The sequence below is a fragment of the Camelina sativa genome, chromosome 3 (assembly GCF_030686135.1).
Source record: "Camelina sativa cultivar CO46 ecotype springtype chromosome 3, ASM3068613v1".
Classification (NCBI taxonomy): Eukaryota; Viridiplantae; Streptophyta; class Magnoliopsida; order Brassicales; family Brassicaceae; genus Camelina; species Camelina sativa.
Window position 1 is genome coordinate 6,568,970 of NC_141882.1, and position 22,270 is coordinate 6,591,239.

Genomic DNA, 22,270 nt, shown 5'->3' on the forward strand with positions numbered 1-22,270 from the left:
GTGACGATGGTCAAATGAGTATAGTATGGTTGGTCTATTTTCATATGGCCATTAAAACAAGATTGGATTTTTATAATCCCTTAGGCATATTGACATTGACCAAGTTTTTTATAGGGATGCTTTGTAACTTGCTTCTCTTGACCTTTAACATCAGACCTGGCGGGTCCTTATAACTTCTTTTTTCATAGAAAAGCTGATTGAGATTGATCATAAATAAAAAGAAAGAAATATGAAGACACAAAATTACCGGTTTTTATGTATTGTAGTGTATGTCTTAACTCTGTTCATGAATGGCTCATCAGCAGCAACACCTACACCTCCAAACAGTAATAATGCTTCGGCTTCTTGTAATAGAAGCTGTGGAGGAATCTCGATTCCGTTCCCATTCGGTATCGGCGGGAAGGATTGTTATCTCAACAGCTGGTACGAGGTCATCTGCAACAGTGCAACCACTTCTGAGTCTAACACAACTACTGTTCCGTTCCTCTCTATGATCAACCGGGAAGTGGTGAGCATCTCTCTTCCAGATTATGAACCACACGGTGTGGTTCACATCAAAGGTCCTGTGACTTCGTTGGGTTGTTCAAGTAATACTAGCCAAGGATCCCAAAAGTCGCTACCAGATTTGAACTTCACAGGCAGGGGAAGCCCATATTTTCTAACAGACGAGAATCGCCTTTTCGCGGTTCGTTGCAGTACAAAGGCGTTGGTGACGGATACTGAATCAGAGATCTTGGGTTGTGAATCGAGCTGTGAAGACAGCAAGAGTAGTCAACAAGTATCAACCTCAACATGTGACGGTTACAATGTTGCCAGGCGAGGATACCGGTGGAGCGTCCGCAAGTGCTAGGTGTCAATATAGAGGCCACAGTAGGAGAAGGGTGCAAGGTTGATTTCTTGTCCAGCAAGAGGTATTCGCATCAAATGTTACCGAACCAGAACAGTTCCATGCTGGTGCCTACGCGGTGGTAGAGTTAGGTTGGTACTTCGATACTTCGGATCCACGCTTTAGAAGCCCCTTCGGTTGCATAAATTTAACATATCACAGATCTTACTCATCCAGTGATAGTTGTCTTTGTGAGTATGGTTACTTTTCCGAGATGAGTTATAGAAACTGCTATTGCTCCCTTGGCTTCACAGGAAACCCATACCTTCGAGGGGGTTGCATAGGTAAGTGTTTGTTTCTTTTTTTTTCTTTTTTTTTTTGTGGCCTTGACTATTATTCAGAATAAATCAGATCATAAATACTGATAAAGTTTTATATATGCAGACAATGATGATTGCAAAGGACCCAATGTCTGTGAAGAAGGCACTTGTGTTTCCGTTCCAGGAGGCTACAGATGCGAGCTCGATCCCGAGATAATCAAGCCGGCCAGATCCCTCGTGCTACAAGGTGAGTCCAATGGCACCTTGCATCGACCATACTACAAGGCAGAGGATGAAGTAGTATAGTTTATGTTTTTCTTCGTTGTTGCAGGGGTTCTTATAGGTCTGTTGGGACTACTGTTTTTATTTGTTGGGATACTCGGGTTGGTCATACTTATAAGAAAGCGAAGGAGGGTCATCAGTAGCAGGAAGTTCTTCAGACGTAATGGAGGCTTGTTGTTAAAACAACAACTAACTACTACAAATGACGGCAATGTAGAGATGTCGAGGATATTTAGCTCAGAAGAGTTGAAGAAAGCCACCAATAACTTTAGCGTGAAGAGGGTGCTTGGGAAAGGCAGCCAAGGAACTGTGTATAAAGGCATGCTGGTTGATGGAAAGATCATTGCGGTTAAAAGATCCAAAGTTGTTGATGAAGATAAGCTGGAAAAGTTCATCAATGAGATCATCCTTCTTTCACAGATTAACCATAGGAATATTGTGAAGCTCTTGGGATTTTGCCTGGAAACAGAGGTTCCAATCTTGGTTTATGAATACGTTCCCAACGGAGATATGTTCAAGCGCCTTCATGATGAATCCGAGGATTATGCGATGACTTGGGAAGTGCGTCTTCGCATAGCCATAGAGATCGCAGGAGCTCTTTCATACATGCACTCAGCTGCAACCTTTCCAATATACCACAGAGATATCAAGACTACCAATATCCTACTGGATGAAAAATACGGAGCTAAGGTTTCTGATTTCGGAACTTCAAGATCAGTAACCATTGATCAAACTCATCTGACAACACTTGTTGCAGGAACGTTAGGGTACATGGATCCAGAGTACTTCCTATCAAGCCAATATACTGACAAGAGTGATGTTTACAGTTTCGGGGTTGTCCTGGTAGAGCTCATAACCGGAGAAAAACCGTTGTCCCAAATCCGTGCTGAGGAAGGAAGGGGGTTGGCAACTCATTTCCTCGAGGCCATGAAAGAAAACAGAGTGATTGACATCATTGATATTCGGATCAAAGATGAAAGCAACCTTAACCAACTGATGGCAGTGGCAAAACTTGCTCGAAAGTGTCTTAGCCGGAAAGGAAGTAAAAGACCAAACATGAGAGAGGCTTCAAGTGAGCTGGAGAGGATCCGTTCATCACCTGGAGATTTAGAAGCCCATTTTGAAAACGATGATGAAGAGGATCAACCCGTGGAGATCAACAGAGGATGACTCTGAAGGTGTGTGCAAGACTGTTCCAACCCTTATGTTCAGTGAATCCCTAAAGTTTAGACGAACATGGTGACAAGAAAAGCAATAAGATCACAATGGGCAATAAGTCATCAAAAAATTTATCCACAAAGTATATTTGAATTATATGTACTTTGAAAATGAATTTAATCACTGAAAAGAACCCAAACTTACTTGTCTAGTAGCAGCAATTACTAAGTTGTCAACGATATGTCAGAAAATGTTTTGACTTCTAGCATTGTGGCTTCAGTCTCAATAGTCTAAACCTGTTTGAGTTACAAATCATATCCCACTGCAATCAATATCATTATTCCGCTGGTAAGTATTCCCAAAGACACATAAATGCATGTGTTACAATAAGTATCTAAAAAGGTTTGATCGACTCAAAATGGTTTATCTTTCAATTATGAATATCTGTTTTTTTTTGTTTTTTTTGTTTCAACATGTAATAATAATACACACAAATAGCAATATTAGAATCAAGAAAAGAAAAAAGATACAAGAATGTTATTTATTACAAGAATAATAAATGGGTTGGTATCAGCTATCACCAATAAATAAACAAACACTCTAGAAGAATTTAAGTTTGCCTTTGGAGATAGCTTGAACATGTTGTAATTGACAGATTGCCTTGTCTTTACCGGTCAAGCCATAGCAGGAGGAGTGCCTAGCGCCTAAAGTGACGGCAAAGTAGAGATAAATAGTGCAGAGGAATGCCAAAAGAGCCAATGCAGTCAAGAGATATCGATGCCTCTGAACAACGGTGGAGCAGCTACCCAAATCTTCCCACTGCATCTTTAGACACTGTTGTCTCCTTAATGGTGAAGATACAAGCCCATCAAGAACCATGGCTTTTAATCAATCAACCTGAAACATTTGACACACCATTAAGTTTACACAAATAACAAAACAGGGTACGAAGAATCAGATTGAATGTAAATGTTGGGATTTATGTTTCCATCAAATAAACCATTTCTACCAGCTACCAAAGATATATATATATATATATAAGAATCTGGAGATCATTTTAATTGTCAATGAGAAGCAGCAATTTCGAATCGAGGTTAGTCTTTTATTTATGATTGGCATTACAATTACAGGACGTGCTTTTTTGGATCTTAAGCGGAAACAAGGAAATAAGAGCAACAATGGCCAAGCGAAACGTCAATTTCAATTTCAATCAACCATCAAACACAAATCACAATTCACAACAACAGCAACAACAAAATGGATTAGGAGAGGTTGGAGGAAATGGACTATAAACGATCAATCGAGGGATGAGAGAAATCAAAAGATTGAGGGAAACAGAAACGAACCGGTGGATATAGAAACAGGTGAGAATCGGTTTAGAGAGAGAGAGAGAGAGATCTGGAGAAGATAAAAGCTGAATCCAGCTCCGACGAAATCAACTCCGCCGTTGATTGAAGATGGGATCGAGCTGGGCCGATTTGCCGGATACGCCGTAAGCGGCTTATTAAAAAGTCCGTTACATAAGACGGGAATTTAGGGATTTTATATGCGATCCCAAAACCAAAGAAAAAGGAAAAAGAAGAGAGAAAAAAATAGAAGGAAAATAAAAATAAAAATGATATGATGCGTTGTTCGCTTCCTTCCACTTCTCTCATTTACCTAGGATCTCTGACTCTTGCAGCATCCAGAGGGTGTTTTACAATCACACACGTATTTTACAGATCATCATCTACAAATTTGTTAATACGTACGTTACGGTCCGTAGTTCCGTACACCAACACAACATGAATGAAACTCACTATCGAGTATTTCTCTCATCAATCCAGGTCGGTTCTCATGTGAACAAAAGTCTTTTATACTGTATTGTATGAAGTTGCCGTCTATCGTGAAACAGTGTGTATGGTAAAAAAGGAACTCCGTTAGCATTTAAGCATCCAAAAGAATGTATTTACGCGGTTATAATTATACGAGTTTTGTTTGTATTATTAAAAGCTTTTTTAATACACAAGGAATATTGGGCCATTTAGTGGGCTTAATATGAAGGATATATATTATTAGATGATTTATATTTTTCACCCACCAAATTCCACTTTAGTTTGGTCAAAAGTCCGAAATCAGGAGCGAGAAAATACCGAGTTTGTTTATTTTGTTTCTTCTTCTACTTTTGGAGGAGAAAGAGAGCTCAAAGGGTTTTTTTTTTGATCGATCGCTCAAGGTATTTGGATTCTCTCTCTCAAGTCGATTTTGGTTTGCTTTATTTCTTTCCTTCTCTAGAGGGTAAAATCCGATCAGACTAAAAAACTAGCCTCTTCGGTTAAAGTGTAGATCAGAAACTTTGATTCCATCTCTTATCTGGGAAAAATATGAACCCAATTCCAATTTCATAGGATCGATTCCAAATCATTCTCTTTATTTCTGAGCTGAATTGATTATTTTTCCATTCGATTTTGGAAAAAAAAAAAAAAGAAGCTTTTGTTTCCGTCTCCAACCGAATTTAGAATTTAGGGTTTTTGTTGATTATATGTGTTTTGCGTTTATTCTTTGATACTAAGCAGCTGAAAATTGAATACAACCTTTTGATCTTGGGAGGAGAAAGAAAGAAAGAAAGATGTTTGCAGCTTCTTGTCTCGCATCGTGTTGTGCTGCTTGTGCTTGCGATGCTTGCCGTACTGTGGTTTCTGGTATCAGCAGACGTTCCGCAAGGATTGCTTACTGTGGTCTCTTTGCTCTTTCCTTAATCGTTTCATGGATTCTCCGTGAGGTTGCTGCTCCTCTCATGGAGAAGCTCCCTTGTAAGTTGCTTTATTTTATTTTTTAAATACTTCTAATGGTTAACAATATTTTTATCTTATGGAACTAATTGTTGACGACATTGGTGCAGGGATTAACCATTTTCACAAGACACCTGATCGTGAATGGTTTGAGACTGATGCTGTGTTGCGTGTCAGCTTCGGGAATTTCTTGTTTTTCTCTATTCTGTCCGTTATGATGATCGGTGTTAAAACTCAGAAAGACCCTCGTGATGGTATCCACCATGGTGGTTGGATGATGAAAATTATCTCTTGGTGCATTTTGGTCATCTTGATGTTCTTCCTTCCTAATGAAATCATCAGTTTCTATGGTCAGTTTCTTTTTTTTAATTGCCAACCAAAGTGATGAGTGAATGGATTAGCGTTTGAACTAATGAGAATCAGTTTGACATTTTTCAGAATCCATGTCAAAGTTTGGTGCTGGATTCTTTCTTCTTGTTCAAGTTGTGCTTCTTTTGGATTTCGTTCATGGTTGGAATGACACATGGGTTGGCTATGACGAGCAGTTCTGGTTAGTTAACATATTTGCAATCGAAATCATATGCGGCTTCATTATCCCACTGTCAATCTAAGTATTTGACTTTCTATATATAGGTATGCTGCGTTACTCGTTGTTTCCCTTGTATGCTACTTGGCTACATTCGTCTTCTCTGGGCTTCTCTTCCATTGGTTTACTCCGTCTGGACATGATTGTGGACTCAACACCTTCTTCATTCTCATGACTCTGATATTTGTATTCGTCTTTGCTGTTGTGGTTTTGCATCCCGCTGTAAGTTTTGACTCTATTTTTCTTATATGTATCTTACTTGGCTCTCTGCTTCAGGCTCACTCAAGTCAAATGAACTTTCTTTTTGGCAGGTCGGTGGAAGTATTTTACCAGCATCGGTTATATCTCTCTATTGCATGTACCTCTGTTACAGCGGACTTGCAAGTGAACCCCGCGACTACGAGTGCAATGGTCTCCACAAACACTCCAAAGCTGTTTCAACAGGCACAATGACCATTGGGTTACTCACAACTGTTCTCTCTGTTGTATATTCCGCTGTTCGTGCTGGTTCTTCAACTACTCTTCTCTCTCCTCCTGATTCTCCCCGCGCAGGTATGTTTTGGAAGAAAAAAAACCCTTCTCTCAAATTCCGCTTCCTTTTTTTTTGCATGATAAGGGTTTATTTGATTGAAAGCTTGAATCAAATCTGAACTGAAACCTGTATTTCAAATCCCATATTTTGAAACCTTTTTGTGAGTGCTTAAGAGCTAAGTATGATAAGGTATTTACCTCTCATTGAAAAATTTCAGAGAAGCCTCTGCTTCCGTTAGACGGGAAAGCAGATGAGAAGGAAGAGAAAGAGTGTAAGAAACCAGTGTCATACTCATACGCATTCTTCCACATCATCTTCTCTCTCGCTAGCATGTACTCTGCGATGCTGTTAACCGGCTGGTCAACTTCAGTGGGTGAAAGTGGTAAGCTGGTAGATGTCGGGTGGCCTTCTGTGTGGGTCCGTGTAGTGACTAGCTGGGCAACTGCTGGTCTCTTCATCTGGTCACTTATTGCTCCGATTCTCTTCCCCGACCGTGAGTTCTGAGCTAATTGCATCATCTACTGGAGGTTCTGAATAACTACATTTCATGAATCTTGAATTTGTAAAAATAGATTCTCTCTTTCGACTATAATAGAGAGTCTCGTGTGCTTTAAAACCACGCATGGCCTTTGTTGGCTCATCTGTAATATAAATATATGAATAATTCCCTTTCTCGTAAGTTTCATCTGTGTCGACTTTCGCGGAAGCTATATACCATTTGTAAACGTAAATTTGCAGTGAACCAAACTAAAAGATTCCAGAACTGTTGATGGCACTAAAATTTCATAATTTTAGTTATAATTTCAGTGTTAATATTATGATCAAGAAGATCTCCATTTTACCCGTGGAAACTTATTGAATCGCTAAATCTGTGAATGATCAATAAGTCAAAAACATTCACGTCTATATGCGATCCCATGACTTAATGGCTCTTCCTGGTTGTTCAAAACTCTCAGGGATATGGATACTCTCAATCAACCCGAGCAACAAATATGCTTTACCCATGCAGACACACAGGTGACCTGTGACCTTAATGATGAATTGGCTGGAAAAAAAAAATATTTGAGAGAGTCTGTCTCCGCATGATGATATTTTTTGGCTAAGGGCGTGTGTCAGCGTGCGATGCACGTGGGGGTTGCTATTGCCGCGTTTTAAAATCCGAAACGCTAATATTGACCCTGATTTGCTAAAGTCGGCATTGTGCTACAATTGTTGGAAATCAAAAAAAATATATTTTTGTTTTTTTTTTTTAGGTCACTCTATTTTCTCGCTTCCTCGCCGGAGTTCGCCGACGCCGCCGGAAATATCTTCTTCTAGTCTAAATTCGACGACATGAAGCTCACCGTGAAGACTCTTAAGGGTAGTCATTTCGAAATCAGGGTTCTGCCCACCGACACGGTTAGTCCTTCTCCATCTCCGCTTCCTTCGTGCATGTAATTTTGTATCATGAAAATCTGGATATGTTTCAAACGAGGAGAGATGCTGCAAATACCAATCTGGGTTATGTAAAAACATATGGGACTTAGCTTTGTTGATAAACAGCTTTTTAAATATGCTAGATTCAGAATTTTGAGTTTTCCGATGAAATGTATTTGGTTAAGTAAGTGTCGATGAGGTTCTTATATGGTTATTTTCTGGGATTTTTCTACTTTATATGAAAAGATAATGGCAGTGAAGAAGAACATTGAAGATTCACAAAGCAAAGACAACTATCCTTGTGGACAGCAATTGCTAATTCACAATGGAAAAGTTTTGAAAGATGAAACTACTTTGGTGGAGAACAAGGTCACCGAAGAAGGTTTTCTTGTTGTCATGCTTAGCAAGGTACTTGTTTTTAATTCGTTATCTTCCTATTAGGTAGGAGGATAGTGCTTTTGTAATAGTATGATAAACCGGATTTGTATATCCCACATACTGGCTGGTTGTATTTTTAATACTAGTAGTCACAAACAATAATAGAAACTCCAACTGAGAAGCCTTTGCTTTTGTTATAAGCAAATACTTGAGAGATGTATTTTGTGAACAAGAGAACCTATGTGCTTGCACTAACAATGTTCTTGCCTTTTCTTTGCAATGGATAGAGTAAAGCTGCAAGTTCTGTTGGTCCCTCTTCTGTTCAGGTAAGTTTATTTATTACTTTCTCATGTTTGTGCACATCACTTGGTCAGTTGAGAGTATTCCCTCATTGGAGAACTTTGTTATCTCACAGCCTACTTCCACCCCTACATCTACCGTATCTTCAACAACGGTAATTTTCTTACATATCTTTTCTGTTGGGAATTATGCAATCAACGTCTTGTTTACTCGGTTCATTTGACACGAGTTTGTATCAATTGACCAGCCTGCAGCTCCATTGACAACCCAATCAATAGCTGTGCCAGCTCCAAATTCTACTTCCGCTCAAGAACAACCTGCGTATGTTTTATTTTTGAAATAAGAGGCTTCATTGGATATTTATTTTATCTTCATTAACTTAAGACACTTGCATTTGTATTTTGAGGATTTTGATGGATACTCTATGATATCCACACCATTGTAGGTCTCAAAGTGACACTTATGGTCAAGCTGCTTCAACTTTAGTTAGTGGCAGTAGTGTTGAGCAAATGGTTCAACAAATAATGGAAATGGGAGGTGGGAGCTGGGACAAAGAAACAGTTACTCGTGCTCTTCGTGCAGCGTATAACAACCCTGAGAGAGCAGTGGATTATCTATATTCTGTATGCCCTTTCTCTGTAACAGGCGTCTGTTATATTTTCATGGAATGAAAGTGCTGATATCTATTTTAATTTTCAGGGAATTCCTGAAACAGTAGTCGTTCCAGCAGCAACTATTCCTTCTGGAGTAGGATCTGATGCAGAACATGCTGCTCCTCCTGCTTCTGGAGGACCTAATTCATCTCCTTTGGATTTGTTTCCCCAGGTAAGAGCTTGGTACTTTTGTTTCAGGGGAAAGAGATAATTGAAGCTGAGTTCCCATTGCATGATATGGGTTCTTTCTTTTCCTTTCCAGGAAGCAGTTTCTGATGCTGTAGGTGGAGATCTTGGAACGCTTGAATTCCTCAGAGGCAATGATCAGGTTATCATTTTATTCTTAACCCCTCTTTTCATTTGTGAGCTCGAATAGAATGATTAAGGATTTGAAACTTGGTCACCAGATTTGTTAGAAGCTTGTTTCGGAGGTGTATTCTAGCCTACTTCTATGTGATATTGCTTTAACCATTTGATACAGCTTCCTCATACACTAATCTTGTTTTGTTTCCATATGTTATAGTTCCAACAATTACGCACCATGGTCAATTCCAACCCCCAGATTCTGCAGGTGAGCGAGTCTTATCATTTATTTTGGGTCCATGATTGGCTGGCCTTTATATTGCTTCTGAACATTTCACTATTCGGTTGCCGCTTCTGTTACAGCCTATGCTTCAAGAGCTCGGAAAGCAGAACCCCCAACTTCTGAGGCTAATTCAAGAGAACCAAACCGAATTTCTTCAGTTACTAAATGAGCCCTACGAAGGATCTGACGGGTGAGTATCTAGTCTGCAGATCGTTCTCTTGGTTTGGTTTGGCCATTGTGTGATTAAAGCAATCACGTCTATATGTGATCCCATGACTCAATGGCTCTTATTAATTGTTCAAAACTCTCAGGGATATGGATATTTTCGATCAACCTGAGCAAGAAATGCCCCACGCAGTCAACGTTACCCCTGCAGAGCAAGAAGCGATTCAACGGGTACATACACACACATACACACCGTTATAACAAACTGTAATAAAATTTTCTCATCCTTTCTAACTCGTGCGTTAAACATCTTTGCTCAGCTCGAAGCAATGGGGTTTGATAGAGCATTAGTCATAGAAGCCTTCCTTGCGTGTGACCGTAACGAGGAATTGGCTGCAAACTATCTGCTAGAGCACTCCGCAGATTTTGAAGACTGAGACAAAATCTGGCTTTTTTAACCAAAGCAGAGCACAAGAAAATTTTCTGTCCCCCCTCTTCTGAACTGTTACTCTGCTCATAATCTCATTTCTTATTCATACATCTCCATATTTATCTTATAGAACAAGTTTGACTCACCGTTGTGTTTTTAAGTTTTTTTTTCTCATAAATAGCACAGGAAACAGAAAACTAATGTTAACAATTAAACTGTGGTCATAAACATATGATGTGGTTGTTATTATAATAGCTCACGGATATCCTTATTTTATCGATCTTGTCTACTATATCATGTGTTTATACACACAGCACAAGAAACAATAAGCAACGTTGGCCAGCAGAATCATGCCCAAAGTATGTTACACATAGTCTCTCCCACTCAACATTTTCTCTGGGAAAGGAAAGATCTTCATCATACTCTCTGCCATGCATCTCCCTTCTTCATGATACATTCATTCCCTTGTTCCCACTCCAAAGTTGCATTTCACTCAGCAGCAGCAGCCTGTTCAACGCATATTTCAGCTTCCATTTATTTCGAAATAAACAATCACTATTAATTCAAATAAACCATCTGCCCACTACTGCTTCCAGTCCATAGCCCTAAGGTGCGTTAACTGATAACCTTTTTTTTGGGTATAAAAACACCAACCACATAATGCATTTTGAACAGTTGAACAAGCCACTCTTAATTCCTATCCCCATTAACTAACCTGGTTAAGAGGATTATCTGGTGATTTCTTCCACATCTTCCAAATCAAGTCCTTGTACTGAGTGTGAGTAAGACCTGGTTTCTCCTCCTTCAGCCTTGGAAGTTCAGCTTCTTCATATGCCTTCAACCACAATAATATCAAGGGATCAGCACATAAATCCACCAGAACTTAGCATATCATGATCAGTGATCAATCTATCATACAATCTATAAATCCACCAGAACTTAGCATATCACTAATATCTTCTAGAACTCAGCTCAGGACAAGCAAGGATACACTATAAAATCTTCCCAATAGAATTACGGATGTTACGAAATCTGAGCATCAATCAAACACTTGCTATGAATTAATAAGCTAAAAGCAAAGAAGGCACAAGAGATAACCTTAAAGGAAGCCTTAAGCCTTTTCTCCGGATGTCGATCAACGGGGAGGTTATCTGACACCGTAATCCGTGCAAGTGCCTCGTCAACGGTATGGGCCTCGATGAGAGAATCATCGCGATTGGTATTGGTCACAAGTACCATCTTCTCATACTCATCTTCCCCTGCCATGCGAGTCTGTTTCTTCTTAGAGTCTTCTGCTTTCTTGGCCTGAGCCACCTGATCCTCCTCGCGCCTTCGGATGAGCTCAGCCTCTGTGACCTTAGGGACCGGAACAGTGACGCGACTCGCCTTCTTATCCGGCTTTTTAAGAGCCTTCTCCAGCTCTTGCTCCTCCTGCTCAGCGAGACGCCTCGCCTCAGCTTTCTTAGCGGCGGTCTCAGCCTTCTTCTCCGCCTCTTCCTCCCGCTTCTTCGCCGCCTTGGATTTAGGACCTTCCGCCTCGCGCCAGTATTGCTCCTCCTTCTCCCGTGTCTGACGATCCTTCTGCTCAGCCTCGGCGGCGTTCTTCCGGGATTTGGCGACCTCCGCCTTGCTGTTCACACCCATCTTCTTCGGCATCTTCGATTTCGCTAGGGTTAATTGATCTCGATTGTATGAGATGAGAGTTGTATTGAAATCGCTAGGGTTACGATCTTTGTATGAAATGAGAGAATTGGATTAACCGTATCGCTTGCTCTCAGACCCTATCTAATGTCAATCTCTTTGTTTGGTTGAAGGCTTCAAGCGGTGGTCAAAGCCGGTTTATCTGAAACAAACCGAGATCATTGTTATTATTTCTTGTGCTGGTTAAGGTTGTTAACCGGGATTTTTCTTTCCTTTTTTAATCTCACATTCTCACTACATGTTTTCTCTTGTCCGAATTTGAGAGAGCTTTAACGGTTCAACCAACTTTGGTTTCGAGAAGCATAAAACATATATGTAGTACTAAATTGATCGCAATATCTATCAGTCGACCAAAGGACAAAAGAAACGTTTCTTGTTTATTGTCGATGACGTGAACAATTCTAATTGTTTTATCAGTTGGTGTGTGGGTGGTACAAGTTAGGACAACTGGTTTCTCAGCCAAAGAAGTAAATTTTTCTTTTACGTTTTAGTAACAGTGTTGATTAATGAGCTCACGTGCAGTAGCAGTAGACCTGTTTGCAATGTCTCTCCCTTCTTTTTGACTCAAAGAAAAATACTTTTATTACTTTTTTGAATAGTTAGTCAGTCAGTCTTATGTGTTGGTAGTGGAGTTAGTAAACACTTTGGTGCTCTTGTCTGTGTTCAAGTTTTGGCGTCTCTTTTCAAACATAGAATCTTTAACAGTTTACGAGATTTTTCATTTTTTGGTTGTTTCTATGGTTTTACTTTTTTAGTAAAGATATGTTTTTTCTTCTCTCTATTCCCCACTGATGATTTCTGTAATGGAAGCTTGAGAGTCTTTAACCGGGGGAATTTATTGCCAACCAAATCAGGTCTCTCTGGTAGATTCTAACTATCGATTTTTAAGAAAAAAGGCTTAAACTTGTCTCGAAAGATTTGATATTAATAAAATGGGTCTGTGTCATTCGAGAATTGATAAGACCACCACGAGGAAGGAAACGGGAACATCAAGCACTGTCGTTACTACGGCCGAGAGACAAAGCACTGGGAGGCTGAGGAGACAGAAAGATTTATATAGCGGCGGCCAAATCGATGAGATTCAACAACAAGTCGTGGGTCGGCTTGTTGGCAATGGTTCAAGTGATATTGCTTGTCTTTACACACAACAAGGCAAAAAAGGAACTAACCAAGACGCCATGCTTGTCTGGGAGGTTCGTTCTTGTCTCTCCCTTTTTTTGGAAATTGACTGATGAAATGTGGGATTATTTGGTTTTACAAGTTTTTGCTATGGTTCACTTATTGAAGAAAACTATTGATTTCTCTGTGTTAGTTGCAGCTGCAAGAACTCTTCTTGTTACTATTTATGTTCTTCTTGTGTTGTTTTGAGTTTTCACTTATCAACCTTGGTTCAGGTTTTTGATATATCCTTCTTCTTCAACTTCTTTTCAGAATTTCTGTTCGAGAAGCGATACAGTGTTGTGTGGTGTATTCGATGGACATGGTCCGTTTGGTCATATGGTTTCAAAGAGAGTCCGCGATATGTTACCTTTCACATTATCAACTCAATTGAAAACGACCTCGGTAACAGAACAAAGCGGCTCCAAGAATGGCCTCGAGTTTGATACTTGTGTAGACGAAGAGCAATTGTGTGACTTACAGCAGAGTGAGAATGACGAGAAGCTACTTCCGGAGATGTATCTGCCGCTGAAACGGGCTTTGCTGAAGACTTGTCAACAGATGGATAAAGAGTTAAAAATGCATCCAACTATCAACTGTTTCTGCAGTGGAACGACTTCTGTCACTGTGATCAAACAGGTGAAAGTCATGTCACCGGTGATATACTCCCTCATTGGTTCTCTATGTTAACTGCTCTGACTGTTTGGTGTATTATCTTTATAGGGTAAGGATCTGGTGGTGGGAAATATCGGTGACTCGAGAGCCGTTCTTGCCACCATAGACCAAGACAATGCTTTGGTCGCTGTTAAATTGACTATAGACTTAAAACCAGATTTGCCAAGTAAGACTCTTCATGTTGTCAGTATTGATCATTTTGGAAACACCAATCCAATTTTTCTTCTGTATGTAAACTACTTCAGGTGAATCAGCAAGAATCCAGAAATGTAGAGGTAGAGTCTTTGCTTTACAAGACGAGCCTGAGGTTGCGCGTGTCTGGTTACCAAACAGCGATTCACCTGGTCTAGCAATGGCTCGAGCTTTTGGGGACTTCTGTCTTAAAGATTACGGTCTAATCTCCGTTCCGGATATTAACTACCATCGACTCACTGAAAGAGATCAGTTCATTATTCTAGCCACAGATGGGGTACATTTCTCATCTTATTCTTCTCACGGGTTTATTATCGAAATCTTTGGAGCTCAAGTGTCTGTTATGCTAGGTATGGGATGTTTTGTCGAACAAAGAAGCTGTTGATATAGTGGCTTCAGCTCCTAGTCGAAACACCGCGGCTCGTTCTCTAGTCGACACAGCAGTTCGAGCATGGAGGCTGAAGTATCCTACTTCCAAGAACGATGACTGTGCTGTAGTATGCCTCTTTCTTGAAGATTCTCCAGCAGAAGCGTCAATTGAAGTTTCAGATTCCAAAAATCATTCACACAAATAGTCTACAGAGTGTGTCACCATCACAGTAAACAAAGATGCTGACAAGAAGGAAGAGGCTGCAACAGAAACAGATGTGATCATACCGGTTTGGGAGATAAGAGAAGATAAGACGCCTGAGAGTTGCAGGATTGAGTCCAAGAAGACAACACTCGCCGAGTGTATATCGGTTAAGGATGATGAAGAGTGGTCGGCGTTGGAAGGATTGACAAGAGTCAACAGTCTTTTAAGCATTCCCAGGTTCTTCTCTGGCGAGCTAAGATCAAGTAGCTGGAGAAAATGGCTGTGAGTCAACAAATCCAAAAAACGTGATCAAAGAAGCAATCACTGATTTTCATTTCATGATTGGTTTTCTTTCCATTGATGACATGAAAATCAGTTTTAACGAATGTCACAACATGCTATTTGTTTCATTTTCATATAGTGAAGCCAAGTTTCCTCGTGGAAGAACAAGTCTCATATAGATACGTTTTTGTCTCTGCATTTTACTTGCTACCACTTAAAAATCTTTTTTCAGACAGCAAATGGCGAAAACTGCACACAACATTACATATAGTTTTTAAGGGGTTTTGCAATATAAGAGAAATGAAAACTGCACACATTACATATACTATTATTAAGGGCTCTTGCAACAGAAGAGAAATGAAAAGCTCAACCATTCACAAATGTGAAATGAGGAAATACATCGCAATCATTCACAGAGAGAGGAGAGGCCAGTGACCTACAGAGAAACTTATAAGTTCTCGGATGTTGGTATTACAGATACTTAACCAACAGCCATATTACAACAGCAAGACCGACGATCCCCAGCACTGACAAGAGCATTGACATGCAAGAACAACCACTTTTCATATTCTTATTCATGACAGCAAGGTGCTTCTGCACTCTCTGTAATAGGAAACAACATACAGAACAGATCAATGTCTTTAATTAGTCACTAGCTTAGCATAATGTGGTTATTGGTTGAGCAAACCAAAACAGATCACCAATAGATCAATTACTTCATGCATGAACCAACTACAGCTTGGGATACCGAAGTAAATTGTTGAAATATATAAGAGTTGAAGCAATATATTACCTTTAAGCGAGAGTCAGTAACATCCACATGGTAATCCAAGTCATCCTGCATAAAGGAATATCCAGATGTGTTATGACCAGGAAATCCAAATCAAGGCAAAGGCAATAAAAAAGACTGAGACATACAATAAGCCTAGTCTGCAAGTCAAGCTCTTCACCAACAGCCATAGCAATGTGTTTTGTACTCATGACTGTTTCCTCCAATCGCTCAAGTCCTTCGTCTTGTTCTAGTCACAAGAAATGAACATATTCAATACATAAACTAATACAGAAGCAAACATCTGTATCAGGAAGAAAAAAAGAGGTTACCTCTCATAACTTGTCGTTGATACCCAACAATTCCTTGGTTATCCATGCCAGTCACTCTGCTCATGGAATCATCAGGCTTAATTTCAGGTCCAAGCAAGCTGTCTCTATTGGCAAAGTTTGACATGTTCAAAGCATTCGCCATCTGGTTTGATTTTGACCTCAAATTCCCTACCATATCCTTGCGCCGGTTCATCTCTTTCTCTGAACTGTGTCAGTAAGTAAATGAATTCAGATTTGACAAAGATGAGATTAAATACTAAACTTTTTTTTTAAAAAGTGTCTTAGTTTTTACAGTTGTTAAGGAATCAGGATTAATGGCTTACACAGGTTTTCCATGAATTTGAGCAAGAAGGGACTGAAGACTGTCTAATTTGGTTCCGAACATGGTGATCTTTCTTCGTATAGCTGAAGCACGACGCTGAGCATCAGGCCCTGTTTCAGCTGATGAACTTCTTTCTGACATCATTCCATTTATCTCCTCTGAAAGTTTTAAAGCCTCGTTGTATGATTTCATCCATGAATCCGAAGAGGAAGCCATTGACCTGATTCCTATATCAATCAAAAAACTAATCAAAGTCGATACCAATTATACAGACCATGATCAATTTCAACAAAAAAAAAAATACTAACTTGATCAACCATGTATATAGAAGATGCAACAGAAACAACAAATATACACAAATTGATCCAGAATCAGGGAGGATCGGAGCGATTCAGAGACAGATATATCCCAAATCAATGCTCTAGGATTGGCCTATATAATAACATCGTTAAAAGAATCGAATTGCTTACCAAGAAATCAATAGGATCTTTGATTGAACCTTTAATTTCACGGCGATCGAATTGTGTAAAGGGATCAGCTTGTCGAATTCTGACTCTGTAGTCGCGGAACCACCGTGAATCGGAGGAAATGGAGTCACGCACCGTTGGAAGAAGAAGATAAAGATAAGAAAGATGAAGTCAAAAACGACGCCGTTTACGAAATTGCGATCGTTTAAAGTTAGGGGTTAAATAAATTATCTAAGAAAGTAAGGGGTTAAGAAACATAAATCATGTAATAAAGAAAGGATCAAATAAATATTATTTGGATATTTTCGACCCATAAATAATTAATGGATCTATCCAATCCAATTCGATTGTCCCATGCTTGACCCCTCCTTGTGTTCTGTCTCTCTTTCGTCGTCCTCGGGTCTTTTATGTATTTTCCAGAATCTTTGAGTTCCTCTCTCAGTGTGCTTGCTTCAATTATAGATAGATCGGTCTGATTTGAGTTTCTATTTTTGATTCTTCCTGTTATCGTTAATGGCGTTTCGTTTCCGGGAGAGTGGTGGATTTTGAAGAAAGGGTAATTTTTTTAGTGTTCTAAAGCAATTTCGAGAAGGGGATCGCAGAATACGTTACAACAATCTCTCAAGTTCGATTTATGTAAGTGTTAGCTCTCTAAATTTGTTTCTTGTACATAATTGAATCTAAATCTTTAACCTTTTATCTCCTTGATTCCAAATTACGTTAAAAATTTTTGATTTTTTTTTTCTACGACAGTGATTGAATTTTTGATTATTGATTGAAAGAGGTTTGATCGTTAGTGGGTATGAATTGTTGTTTTCAGGGAGTGGGTAGAGCAGTCTATAATCCCAGGTTTACCTGATGATTTGGCTTTGAGATGCATAGCGAAGCTTTCTCATGGGTATCATGGAGTGCTCGAGTGTGTTTCCAGAGGCTGGAGAGATTTACTTCGTAGCGTTGATTATTCATGCTATAAAGCTAGGAATGGATGGTCAGGGAGCTGGTTGTTTGTGTTGACAGAACGTTCTAAGAACCAATGGGTTGCTTATGATCCTGAAGCTGATCGATGGCATCCTTTGCCTAGAACTAGAGCTGTTCAAGATGGCTGGCATCATTCTGGTTTTGCCTGTGTTTGTGTTTCCAATTGTCTTCTTGTGATTGGGGGTTGCTATGCTCCTTCTGTGTCATCGTTTCCTCATCAGAAGCCTGTTGTTACTAAAGATGTCATGCGGTTTGATCCGTTTAAGAAAGAATGGAAAATGGTTGCTAGTATGCGAACTCCACGGACTCACTTTGCTTGTACTGCTGTCTCTGGCAAGGTTTATGTTGCTGGTGGTCGCAATTTAACCCATTCCAGGGGAATTCCATCTGCTGAGGTTTATGATCCTGTCGCCGATAGGTACTTTTTCCGCCTCTATTCTTGTGTAATATCTGGTGTAGTAATAGAACCTCCACAAGATAATATTTTTGGTTTTAAGTTTTCTTATTTTTTATTTGAGAAGCTGTCAAATTGGAGTCTGACATAGCAGTATTGCAGATGGGAGGAACTACCAGCAATGCCTAGACCACAGATGGACTGCTCGGGATTATCGTACAGAGGGTGTTTTCATGTTCTGAGTGACCAGGTGGGATTTGCAGAGCAAAATTCATCTGAAGTTTTAAATCCAATAGACATGACTTGGTCCACTGTTGAGGATGTCTGGCCTTTCTCTAGAGCCATGCAGTTTGCTGTTCAGGTCATGAAAAATGATCGTGTGTACACAATTGTTGATTGGGGAGAAAGCTTGATTAAGACCAGAGATGCAGATGATGGGGAATGGTATGATATTGGTTCAGTTCCTTCTGTTGTTCTTCCTAACCATCCGAGAGAGTTAGAGGCCTTTGGATATGGGTTTGCAGCTCTCAGGGGTGAACTCTATGTTATAGGAGGCAAGGTCCTTAAATGGGAAGAATCAGGGGCAGGGAGATTTGACATTGTCAGATTGCCCGTTGTGAGGGTATGTAACCCATTGGATAGGCCTCTGAATTGGAGAGAGACCAAACCAATGTGTATTCCAGCCGGTGGGACCATCGTTGGTTGTGTATCCTTGGAAGAATCTTTTTCGCCTTAACCAAGGTAATATAATCTTTCTGGATGTATATAATTGTTACAGTCGATTCTTTGATTGTTGCGTATGTTCCAGTAAGGCTGCTAAAACACTCTCTAAAATTTTTTTCTTTCTGCTGTAGCTGTCAAATATTCATGGAATGTCTGAGTGTGTTCCTTCTCTGCAAAAGACATCGGTCCCAGTGTCAAAGTGGAAGCTTCTGCTGTTATACTCATTGCACAGACAACTGGACATGATGCTCACTGGAAACCGTGTGGTTGTAAACAGTTGTTTTTAAGGGAAGTAGTTAACGGAGAAGTCACCCTATTATGCATTTATCTTCCGGGTAAAACGCTTCCACTTTTATGTCAAAAGAGTTCAGTTTGTTGATATGAGATGATTACTGTCACTCATATATGGAATTAAACTTGTACATAATAAGATTCATGTTATCTGAATGTATTTGAGTGTCAATAAACTTTACTTTTTTTATGTATCCATTTGACCTGCACTGAGGTGTAATATTTGTATAGACCAAACACGTGAAAAATAAATTAAGAGTAATACAAATAGTTTTGCTTCTTTTTTATTTCCATGATTTCCTACATAAAGTCTTATAAGTTGCAGATAGAGGAATTATAAGCTGAGGTAATGGAATACATGCACACACATTATAAGAGGACTTTCAAGGTTGATTGCATATCATTCTTTCTTGACGTACTAATCTCGAAAGGTGAAGCGTATTGGTTTCTTGTCACTGTGTCTTATGAAGCATGAGTGGTTCTGATTCCAGTGAGAATGAGCTGTTTTCAATGATTATGTCCGGAGAAGAGTAAAAGAGTGACATAGACTCGGGCATTGCAACCCGAATGTTTCTATGTTCTTCGTCATTCTGAATTCGGCTTTGAATGCCCCTTTTCTTGGATTGCATCCTGTCCAATTCGTTAGAAACATCTCTCATGGTAGGCCGATGTTCTGAGTTCAAGCTCAGACACCTTCTTGCTAGGTTGGCTACTGCAAGGACCTCCTCTTTATCACAATCCTCCTTGATGCGAGCATCGAGAATCTCATGAAGTCTATCATTTCTCATGGCATCGAGGAAGTAAGCGCCCAACATCCTGACTTCTTGCCGCCTCAGAAGTGAGACAGGTTTCTCTCCGGTTAAGAGCTCAATGAGCAAAACCCCAAAGCTGTAGACGTCACTCTTCCCTGTGAAGTGGCTGGACTGAAGGTACTCTGGGTCTACATATCCAATTGTTCCTTGCACAATTGTTGTCAAGTGAGTGTTATCTATGGGAACAGATCTCGAGATTCCAAAATCTGAAACTTTTGCACGGTGCCTTTCATCCAATAAAATATTTGTTGACTTGACATCTCTGTGATAAATTGGGATAGAGGCGGCTGAATGCAGGTATGAGAGAGCATCTGCAACTTCGCAGGAGATGTAGAGACGGACTTCCCAAGTCATTGGGAAATCCTCTGATGGGTTGTGAAGATGATCGAAAAGGTTACGGTTCGGGATGAACTCATACACCAATATAGGTACCTCTGTCTCAAGACAACATCCTAAGATCTTGACAACATTTCGGTGGTTAATTTGTGACAAAAGGATGATCTCATTGATGAATTCCTCAAGATTCGCTTCTTCCAATGCTTTGGACTTTTTGACTGCAACAATCATTCCATCTTCCAACATTCCCTTATACACTGTACCTTGGCCGCCTTGCCCTAATATTCTGCTCGCATTGAATCTATCTGTTGCCTTCTCCAGGTCATTGGAGCTGAACAGTTTGGTTCTGTTGACACTTCCTTGAAGGAACAATGTTTGTTGCTCTAACAACAAACCTCCGTTTCGTTTGAAGAACTTCCTCTTCTGCTTGGCTGCTTTCCGCTTTTTATTCACCTTGCATAGCCACCACGTTCCAACGACCAAAAGCAACAATCCAGTACTTAGTGTTCCACCTGTAGAAGAACTCTCAAGACATTGTAAGTTGATCTTTTCATTTTCAGCATGTTTCAATGTAGAAAGATAGATGGCTATGCAGAAATTAACTTACTTAAAATGGCTGGCCAAATTCTCTCACATCTAAATGATCCGGACACATTCACACACTTGTTCTTTCCACAGTTATTTTCATATGAATTTCTGCATTCATCAATGTCTACGGACAATACCAAACTTCACATAAGCACTTACAGAATTTTTATGTATGAAGGCTATATATACTTAAGAATGAGAAAGAAGCTTGTACAGACCTTGACATCCACCAGGTATATAAGGATTTCCTTGGTAACCATGTTTACACCAACACTGATATCCAGTTGGGGGGTATAGATATAGGTCTGCTGAAGTTATTGGAGTTAGTTCACCTTTCGTACTTTCCGCGCATAATACTGTCGTTGAACCCTCGGAAGGGATGGGGAAACCATCAAGAGCCCATTGCAGCTCCATCATCACGTAATTGCTGTACTCTGGTAGTTGAGGAGATTTGAACATGAACGGAGACAACTGGAAATGTGTCAAGTAGGCAACCTGACATCCAGCTTGACCGGGTATCATCTTCTCCACAGTTGCATCAAACACTTGAAGACCCGATGGTATTTGGGTCTGGCAGCATTTATAACCCACACAACCCCTGGCGGTATCATTTTCGTAAGTACATGTGGCCTCACATCCCACGATCTGTGACCCTTGGCCTTTCATCAAGGCCTTGTTGTTACATCCAATGGCTGTGAACTTATTACTGTCTGATATAAAGAACGGACTACCCGTCAGATTTAAAGACGACGAATCACCTACTGATCCATTGGAACAACCTGTATGTTTCAGTGGACTCAGAATGTGAATCTTGTTGCTCTGATAATGAAAACGGCCATCGATGGAGTAATAGCTTCCAAGGTCAAATGAAAGAACTTCCCGTCTGATGCTAAGCAGGAAAGGTACAGAGACTTGGTCTGATGAGTTGCTGCAGACGACCTCGAACCATTTGTCCTTGTAACAACCTTGGCCTATCCCAAAAGGGTAAAGAACACTGACATCTCCGCAGTGGTCTTTGCAATTAGCAAGTGCAAGAGGGAAAGTATAAGCAGCTGCATCTTTGCAGATTCGCAACAGAGTCAATACAACAAAGAAACGCTTAAGCTCACAATCCATTCTCTCTCGCTCTCACTCTCTCACTCTGACAAGCCACAAGTTTTGGCTAAGTATATAACACATAGTATCGTTCCTCTTGGTCTTTCTTTGAACTTTCTTCGTGGTCAATGCTGGTGTTCATTTTTTTCCTGCATAATTTAATTACATCAGCGAAGAC

General features: G+C 40.0%; 8 protein-coding genes and 1 pseudogene across 13 annotated transcripts; 5 read left to right on the plus strand and 4 right to left on the minus strand.

Moving 5' to 3' along the window:
• Nucleotides 1-204: 204 nt before the first annotated feature.
• On the plus strand, nt 205-2,851 carry LOC104775094 (wall-associated receptor kinase-like 5; annotated as a pseudogene). The gene is made up of 3 exons (XR_015595286.1): nt 205-1,170; nt 1,271-1,393; nt 1,478-2,851. The product of XR_015595286.1 is annotated as a wall-associated receptor kinase-like 5 (transcript).
• A 138-nt stretch (nt 2,852-2,989) lies between these two features.
• LOC104775109 (uncharacterized) lies at nt 2,990-4,071 on the minus strand. The gene is made up of 2 exons (XM_010499384.3): nt 3,933-4,071; nt 2,990-3,483 (listed from the first exon to the last, which is right to left on the minus strand). Exon 2 carries the CDS (start codon nt 3,463-3,465, stop codon nt 3,187-3,189), a length of 279 nt encoding a protein of 92 aa, XP_010497686.1. The 5' UTR covers nt 3,466-3,483; nt 3,933-4,071; the 3' UTR covers nt 2,990-3,186.
• A 286-nt stretch (nt 4,072-4,357) lies between these two features.
• On the plus strand, nt 4,358-7,154 carry LOC104775123 (uncharacterized). Of its 4 annotated transcripts, none has more exons than XM_087508567.1 (7): nt 4,358-4,801; nt 5,142-5,378; nt 5,468-5,707; nt 5,796-5,907; nt 5,991-6,165; nt 6,255-6,495; nt 6,693-7,154. In XM_087508567.1, exons 2-7 carry the CDS (start codon nt 5,195-5,197, stop codon nt 6,977-6,979), a joined length of 1,239 nt encoding a protein of 412 aa, XP_087364693.1. In that variant the 5' UTR covers nt 4,358-4,801; nt 5,142-5,194; the 3' UTR covers nt 6,980-7,154. The 4 variants fall into 4 exon arrangements, with proteins under 4 accessions (XP_087364693.1, XP_087364695.1, XP_019099031.2 ...); XM_087508569.1 differs by having other exon boundaries at nt 4,603-4,801; nt 5,176-5,378; XM_019243486.2 differs by having other exon boundaries at nt 4,661-4,801; nt 5,183-5,378.
• Nucleotides 7,155-7,474: 320 nt separating this feature from the next.
• Nucleotides 7,475-10,679, plus strand: LOC104775172 (putative ubiquitin receptor RAD23a). The gene is made up of 12 exons (XM_010499414.3): nt 7,475-7,873; nt 8,138-8,299; nt 8,557-8,595; nt 8,685-8,723; nt 8,817-8,890; nt 9,015-9,192; nt 9,269-9,394; nt 9,485-9,550; nt 9,746-9,793; nt 9,889-9,998; nt 10,120-10,204; nt 10,294-10,679. Exons 1-12 carry the CDS (start codon nt 7,808-7,810, stop codon nt 10,408-10,410), a joined length of 1,110 nt encoding a protein of 369 aa, XP_010497716.1. The 5' UTR covers nt 7,475-7,807; the 3' UTR covers nt 10,411-10,679.
• On the minus strand, nt 10,622-12,415 carry LOC104775157 (uncharacterized). Its single transcript, XM_010499409.3, has 3 exons — nt 11,502-12,415; nt 11,119-11,238; nt 10,622-10,910 (listed from the first exon to the last, which is right to left on the minus strand). Exons 1-3 carry the CDS (start codon nt 12,057-12,059, stop codon nt 10,893-10,895), a joined length of 696 nt encoding a protein of 231 aa, XP_010497711.1. The 5' UTR covers nt 12,060-12,415; the 3' UTR covers nt 10,622-10,892.
• Nucleotides 12,416-12,705: 290 nt separating this feature from the next.
• LOC104775187 (putative protein phosphatase 2C 6) lies at nt 12,706-15,183 on the plus strand. The gene is made up of 5 exons (XM_087508570.1): nt 12,706-13,297; nt 13,536-13,901; nt 13,986-14,103; nt 14,183-14,406; nt 14,480-15,183. Exons 1-5 carry the CDS (start codon nt 13,037-13,039, stop codon nt 14,702-14,704), a joined length of 1,194 nt encoding a protein of 397 aa, XP_087364696.1. The 5' UTR covers nt 12,706-13,036; the 3' UTR covers nt 14,705-15,183.
• Nucleotides 15,135-17,131, minus strand: LOC104775201 (syntaxin-51). Of its 2 annotated transcripts, none has more exons than XM_010499420.3 (6): nt 16,879-17,131; nt 16,410-16,635; nt 16,087-16,292; nt 15,904-16,004; nt 15,779-15,823; nt 15,135-15,588 (listed from the first exon to the last, which is right to left on the minus strand). In XM_010499420.3, exons 2-6 carry the CDS (start codon nt 16,622-16,624, stop codon nt 15,457-15,459), a joined length of 699 nt encoding a protein of 232 aa, XP_010497722.2. In that variant the 5' UTR covers nt 16,625-16,635; nt 16,879-17,131; the 3' UTR covers nt 15,135-15,456. The 2 variants fall into 2 exon arrangements, with proteins under 2 accessions (XP_010497722.2, XP_010497725.2); XM_010499423.3 differs by having other exon boundaries at nt 16,410-16,628; nt 16,879-17,054.
• A 58-nt stretch (nt 17,132-17,189) lies between these two features.
• Nucleotides 17,190-19,548, plus strand: LOC104775225 (F-box/kelch-repeat protein At1g16250). Its single transcript, XM_010499430.3, has 4 exons — nt 17,190-17,511; nt 17,696-18,271; nt 18,410-18,988; nt 19,102-19,548. Coding segments are annotated over exons 1-3 (1,152 nt in total). The 5' UTR covers nt 17,190-17,509; the 3' UTR covers nt 18,984-18,988; nt 19,102-19,548.
• On the minus strand, nt 19,521-22,241 carry LOC104775238 (wall-associated receptor kinase-like 8). The gene is made up of 3 exons (XM_010499434.3): nt 21,216-22,241; nt 21,017-21,121; nt 19,521-20,921 (listed from the first exon to the last, which is right to left on the minus strand). The coding sequence occupies exons 1-3, from the start codon at nt 22,111-22,113 to the stop codon at nt 19,714-19,716; spliced, it is 2,211 nt and encodes a 736-aa protein (XP_010497736.2). The 5' UTR covers nt 22,114-22,241; the 3' UTR covers nt 19,521-19,713.
• Nucleotides 22,242-22,270: the final 29 nt, after the last annotated feature.

What these genes read in the sequence shown, in the direction of transcription:
- LOC104775123 (XM_087508567.1), top strand. Translation starts at nt 5,195, where the DNA reads ATGTTTGCAGCTTCTTGTCTCGCATCGTGTTGTGCTGCTTGTGCTTGC. An exon ending in TGAAATCATCAGTTTCTATG is followed by an intron (nt 5,708 to 5,795) that starts GTCAGTTTCTTT and finishes GACATTTTTCAG; the next exon opens with AATCCATGTCAAAGTTTGGT. An exon ending in TTGTGGTTTTGCATCCCGCT is followed by an intron (nt 6,166 to 6,254) that starts GTAAGTTTTGAC and finishes TCTTTTTGGCAG; the next exon opens with GTCGGTGGAAGTATTTTACC.
- LOC104775187 (XM_087508570.1), top strand. Translation starts at nt 13,037, where the DNA reads ATGGGTCTGTGTCATTCGAGAATTGATAAGACCACCACGAGGAAGGAA. An exon ending in ACGCCATGCTTGTCTGGGAG is followed by an intron (nt 13,298 to 13,535) that starts GTTCGTTCTTGT and finishes ACTTCTTTTCAG; the next exon opens with AATTTCTGTTCGAGAAGCGA. An exon ending in CTGTCACTGTGATCAAACAG is followed by an intron (nt 13,902 to 13,985) that starts GTGAAAGTCATG and finishes TTATCTTTATAG; the next exon opens with GGTAAGGATCTGGTGGTGGG.
- LOC104775238 (XM_010499434.3), bottom strand. Translation starts at nt 22,113, where the DNA reads ATGGATTGTGAGCTTAAGCGTTTCTTTGTTGTATTGACTCTGTTGCGA. An exon ending in TATACCTGGTGGATGTCAAG is followed by an intron (nt 21,122 to 21,215) that starts GTCTGTACAAGC and finishes TATTGTCCGTAG; the next exon opens with ACATTGATGAATGCAGAAAT. An exon ending in AATTTGGCCAGCCATTTTAA is followed by an intron (nt 20,922 to 21,016) that starts GTAAGTTAATTT and finishes GTTCTTCTACAG; the next exon opens with GTGGAACACTAAGTACTGGA.
- LOC104775225 (XM_010499430.3), top strand. An exon ending in TATGATCCTGTCGCCGATAG is followed by an intron (nt 18,272 to 18,409) that starts GTACTTTTTCCG and finishes GCAGTATTGCAG; the next exon opens with ATGGGAGGAACTACCAGCAA.
- LOC104775172 (XM_010499414.3), top strand. Translation starts at nt 7,808, where the DNA reads ATGAAGCTCACCGTGAAGACTCTTAAGGGTAGTCATTTCGAAATCAGG. An exon ending in CTTTGGATTTGTTTCCCCAG is followed by an intron (nt 9,395 to 9,484) that starts GTAAGAGCTTGG and finishes TTTCCTTTCCAG; the next exon opens with GAAGCAGTTTCTGATGCTGT. An exon ending in AGCAAGAAGCGATTCAACGG is followed by an intron (nt 10,205 to 10,293) that starts GTACATACACAC and finishes ATCTTTGCTCAG; the next exon opens with CTCGAAGCAATGGGGTTTGA.
- LOC104775109 (XM_010499384.3), bottom strand. Translation starts at nt 3,465, where the DNA reads ATGGTTCTTGATGGGCTTGTATCTTCACCATTAAGGAGACAACAGTGT.
- LOC104775157 (XM_010499409.3), bottom strand. Translation starts at nt 12,059, where the DNA reads ATGCCGAAGAAGATGGGTGTGAACAGCAAGGCGGAGGTCGCCAAATCC. An exon ending in GGCTTAAGGCTTCCTTTAAG is followed by an intron (nt 11,239 to 11,501) that starts GTTATCTCTTGT and finishes TTGTGGTTGAAG; the next exon opens with GCATATGAAGAAGCTGAACT.
- LOC104775201 (XM_010499420.3), bottom strand. Translation starts at nt 16,624, where the DNA reads ATGGCTTCCTCTTCGGATTCATGGATGAAATCATACAACGAGGCTTTA. An exon ending in TCAACGACAAGTTATGAGAG is followed by an intron (nt 16,005 to 16,086) that starts GTAACCTCTTTT and finishes TCTTGTGACTAG; the next exon opens with AACAAGACGAAGGACTTGAG. An exon ending in TTACTGACTCTCGCTTAAAG is followed by an intron (nt 15,589 to 15,778) that starts GTAATATATTGC and finishes TTCCTATTACAG; the next exon opens with AGAGTGCAGAAGCACCTTGC.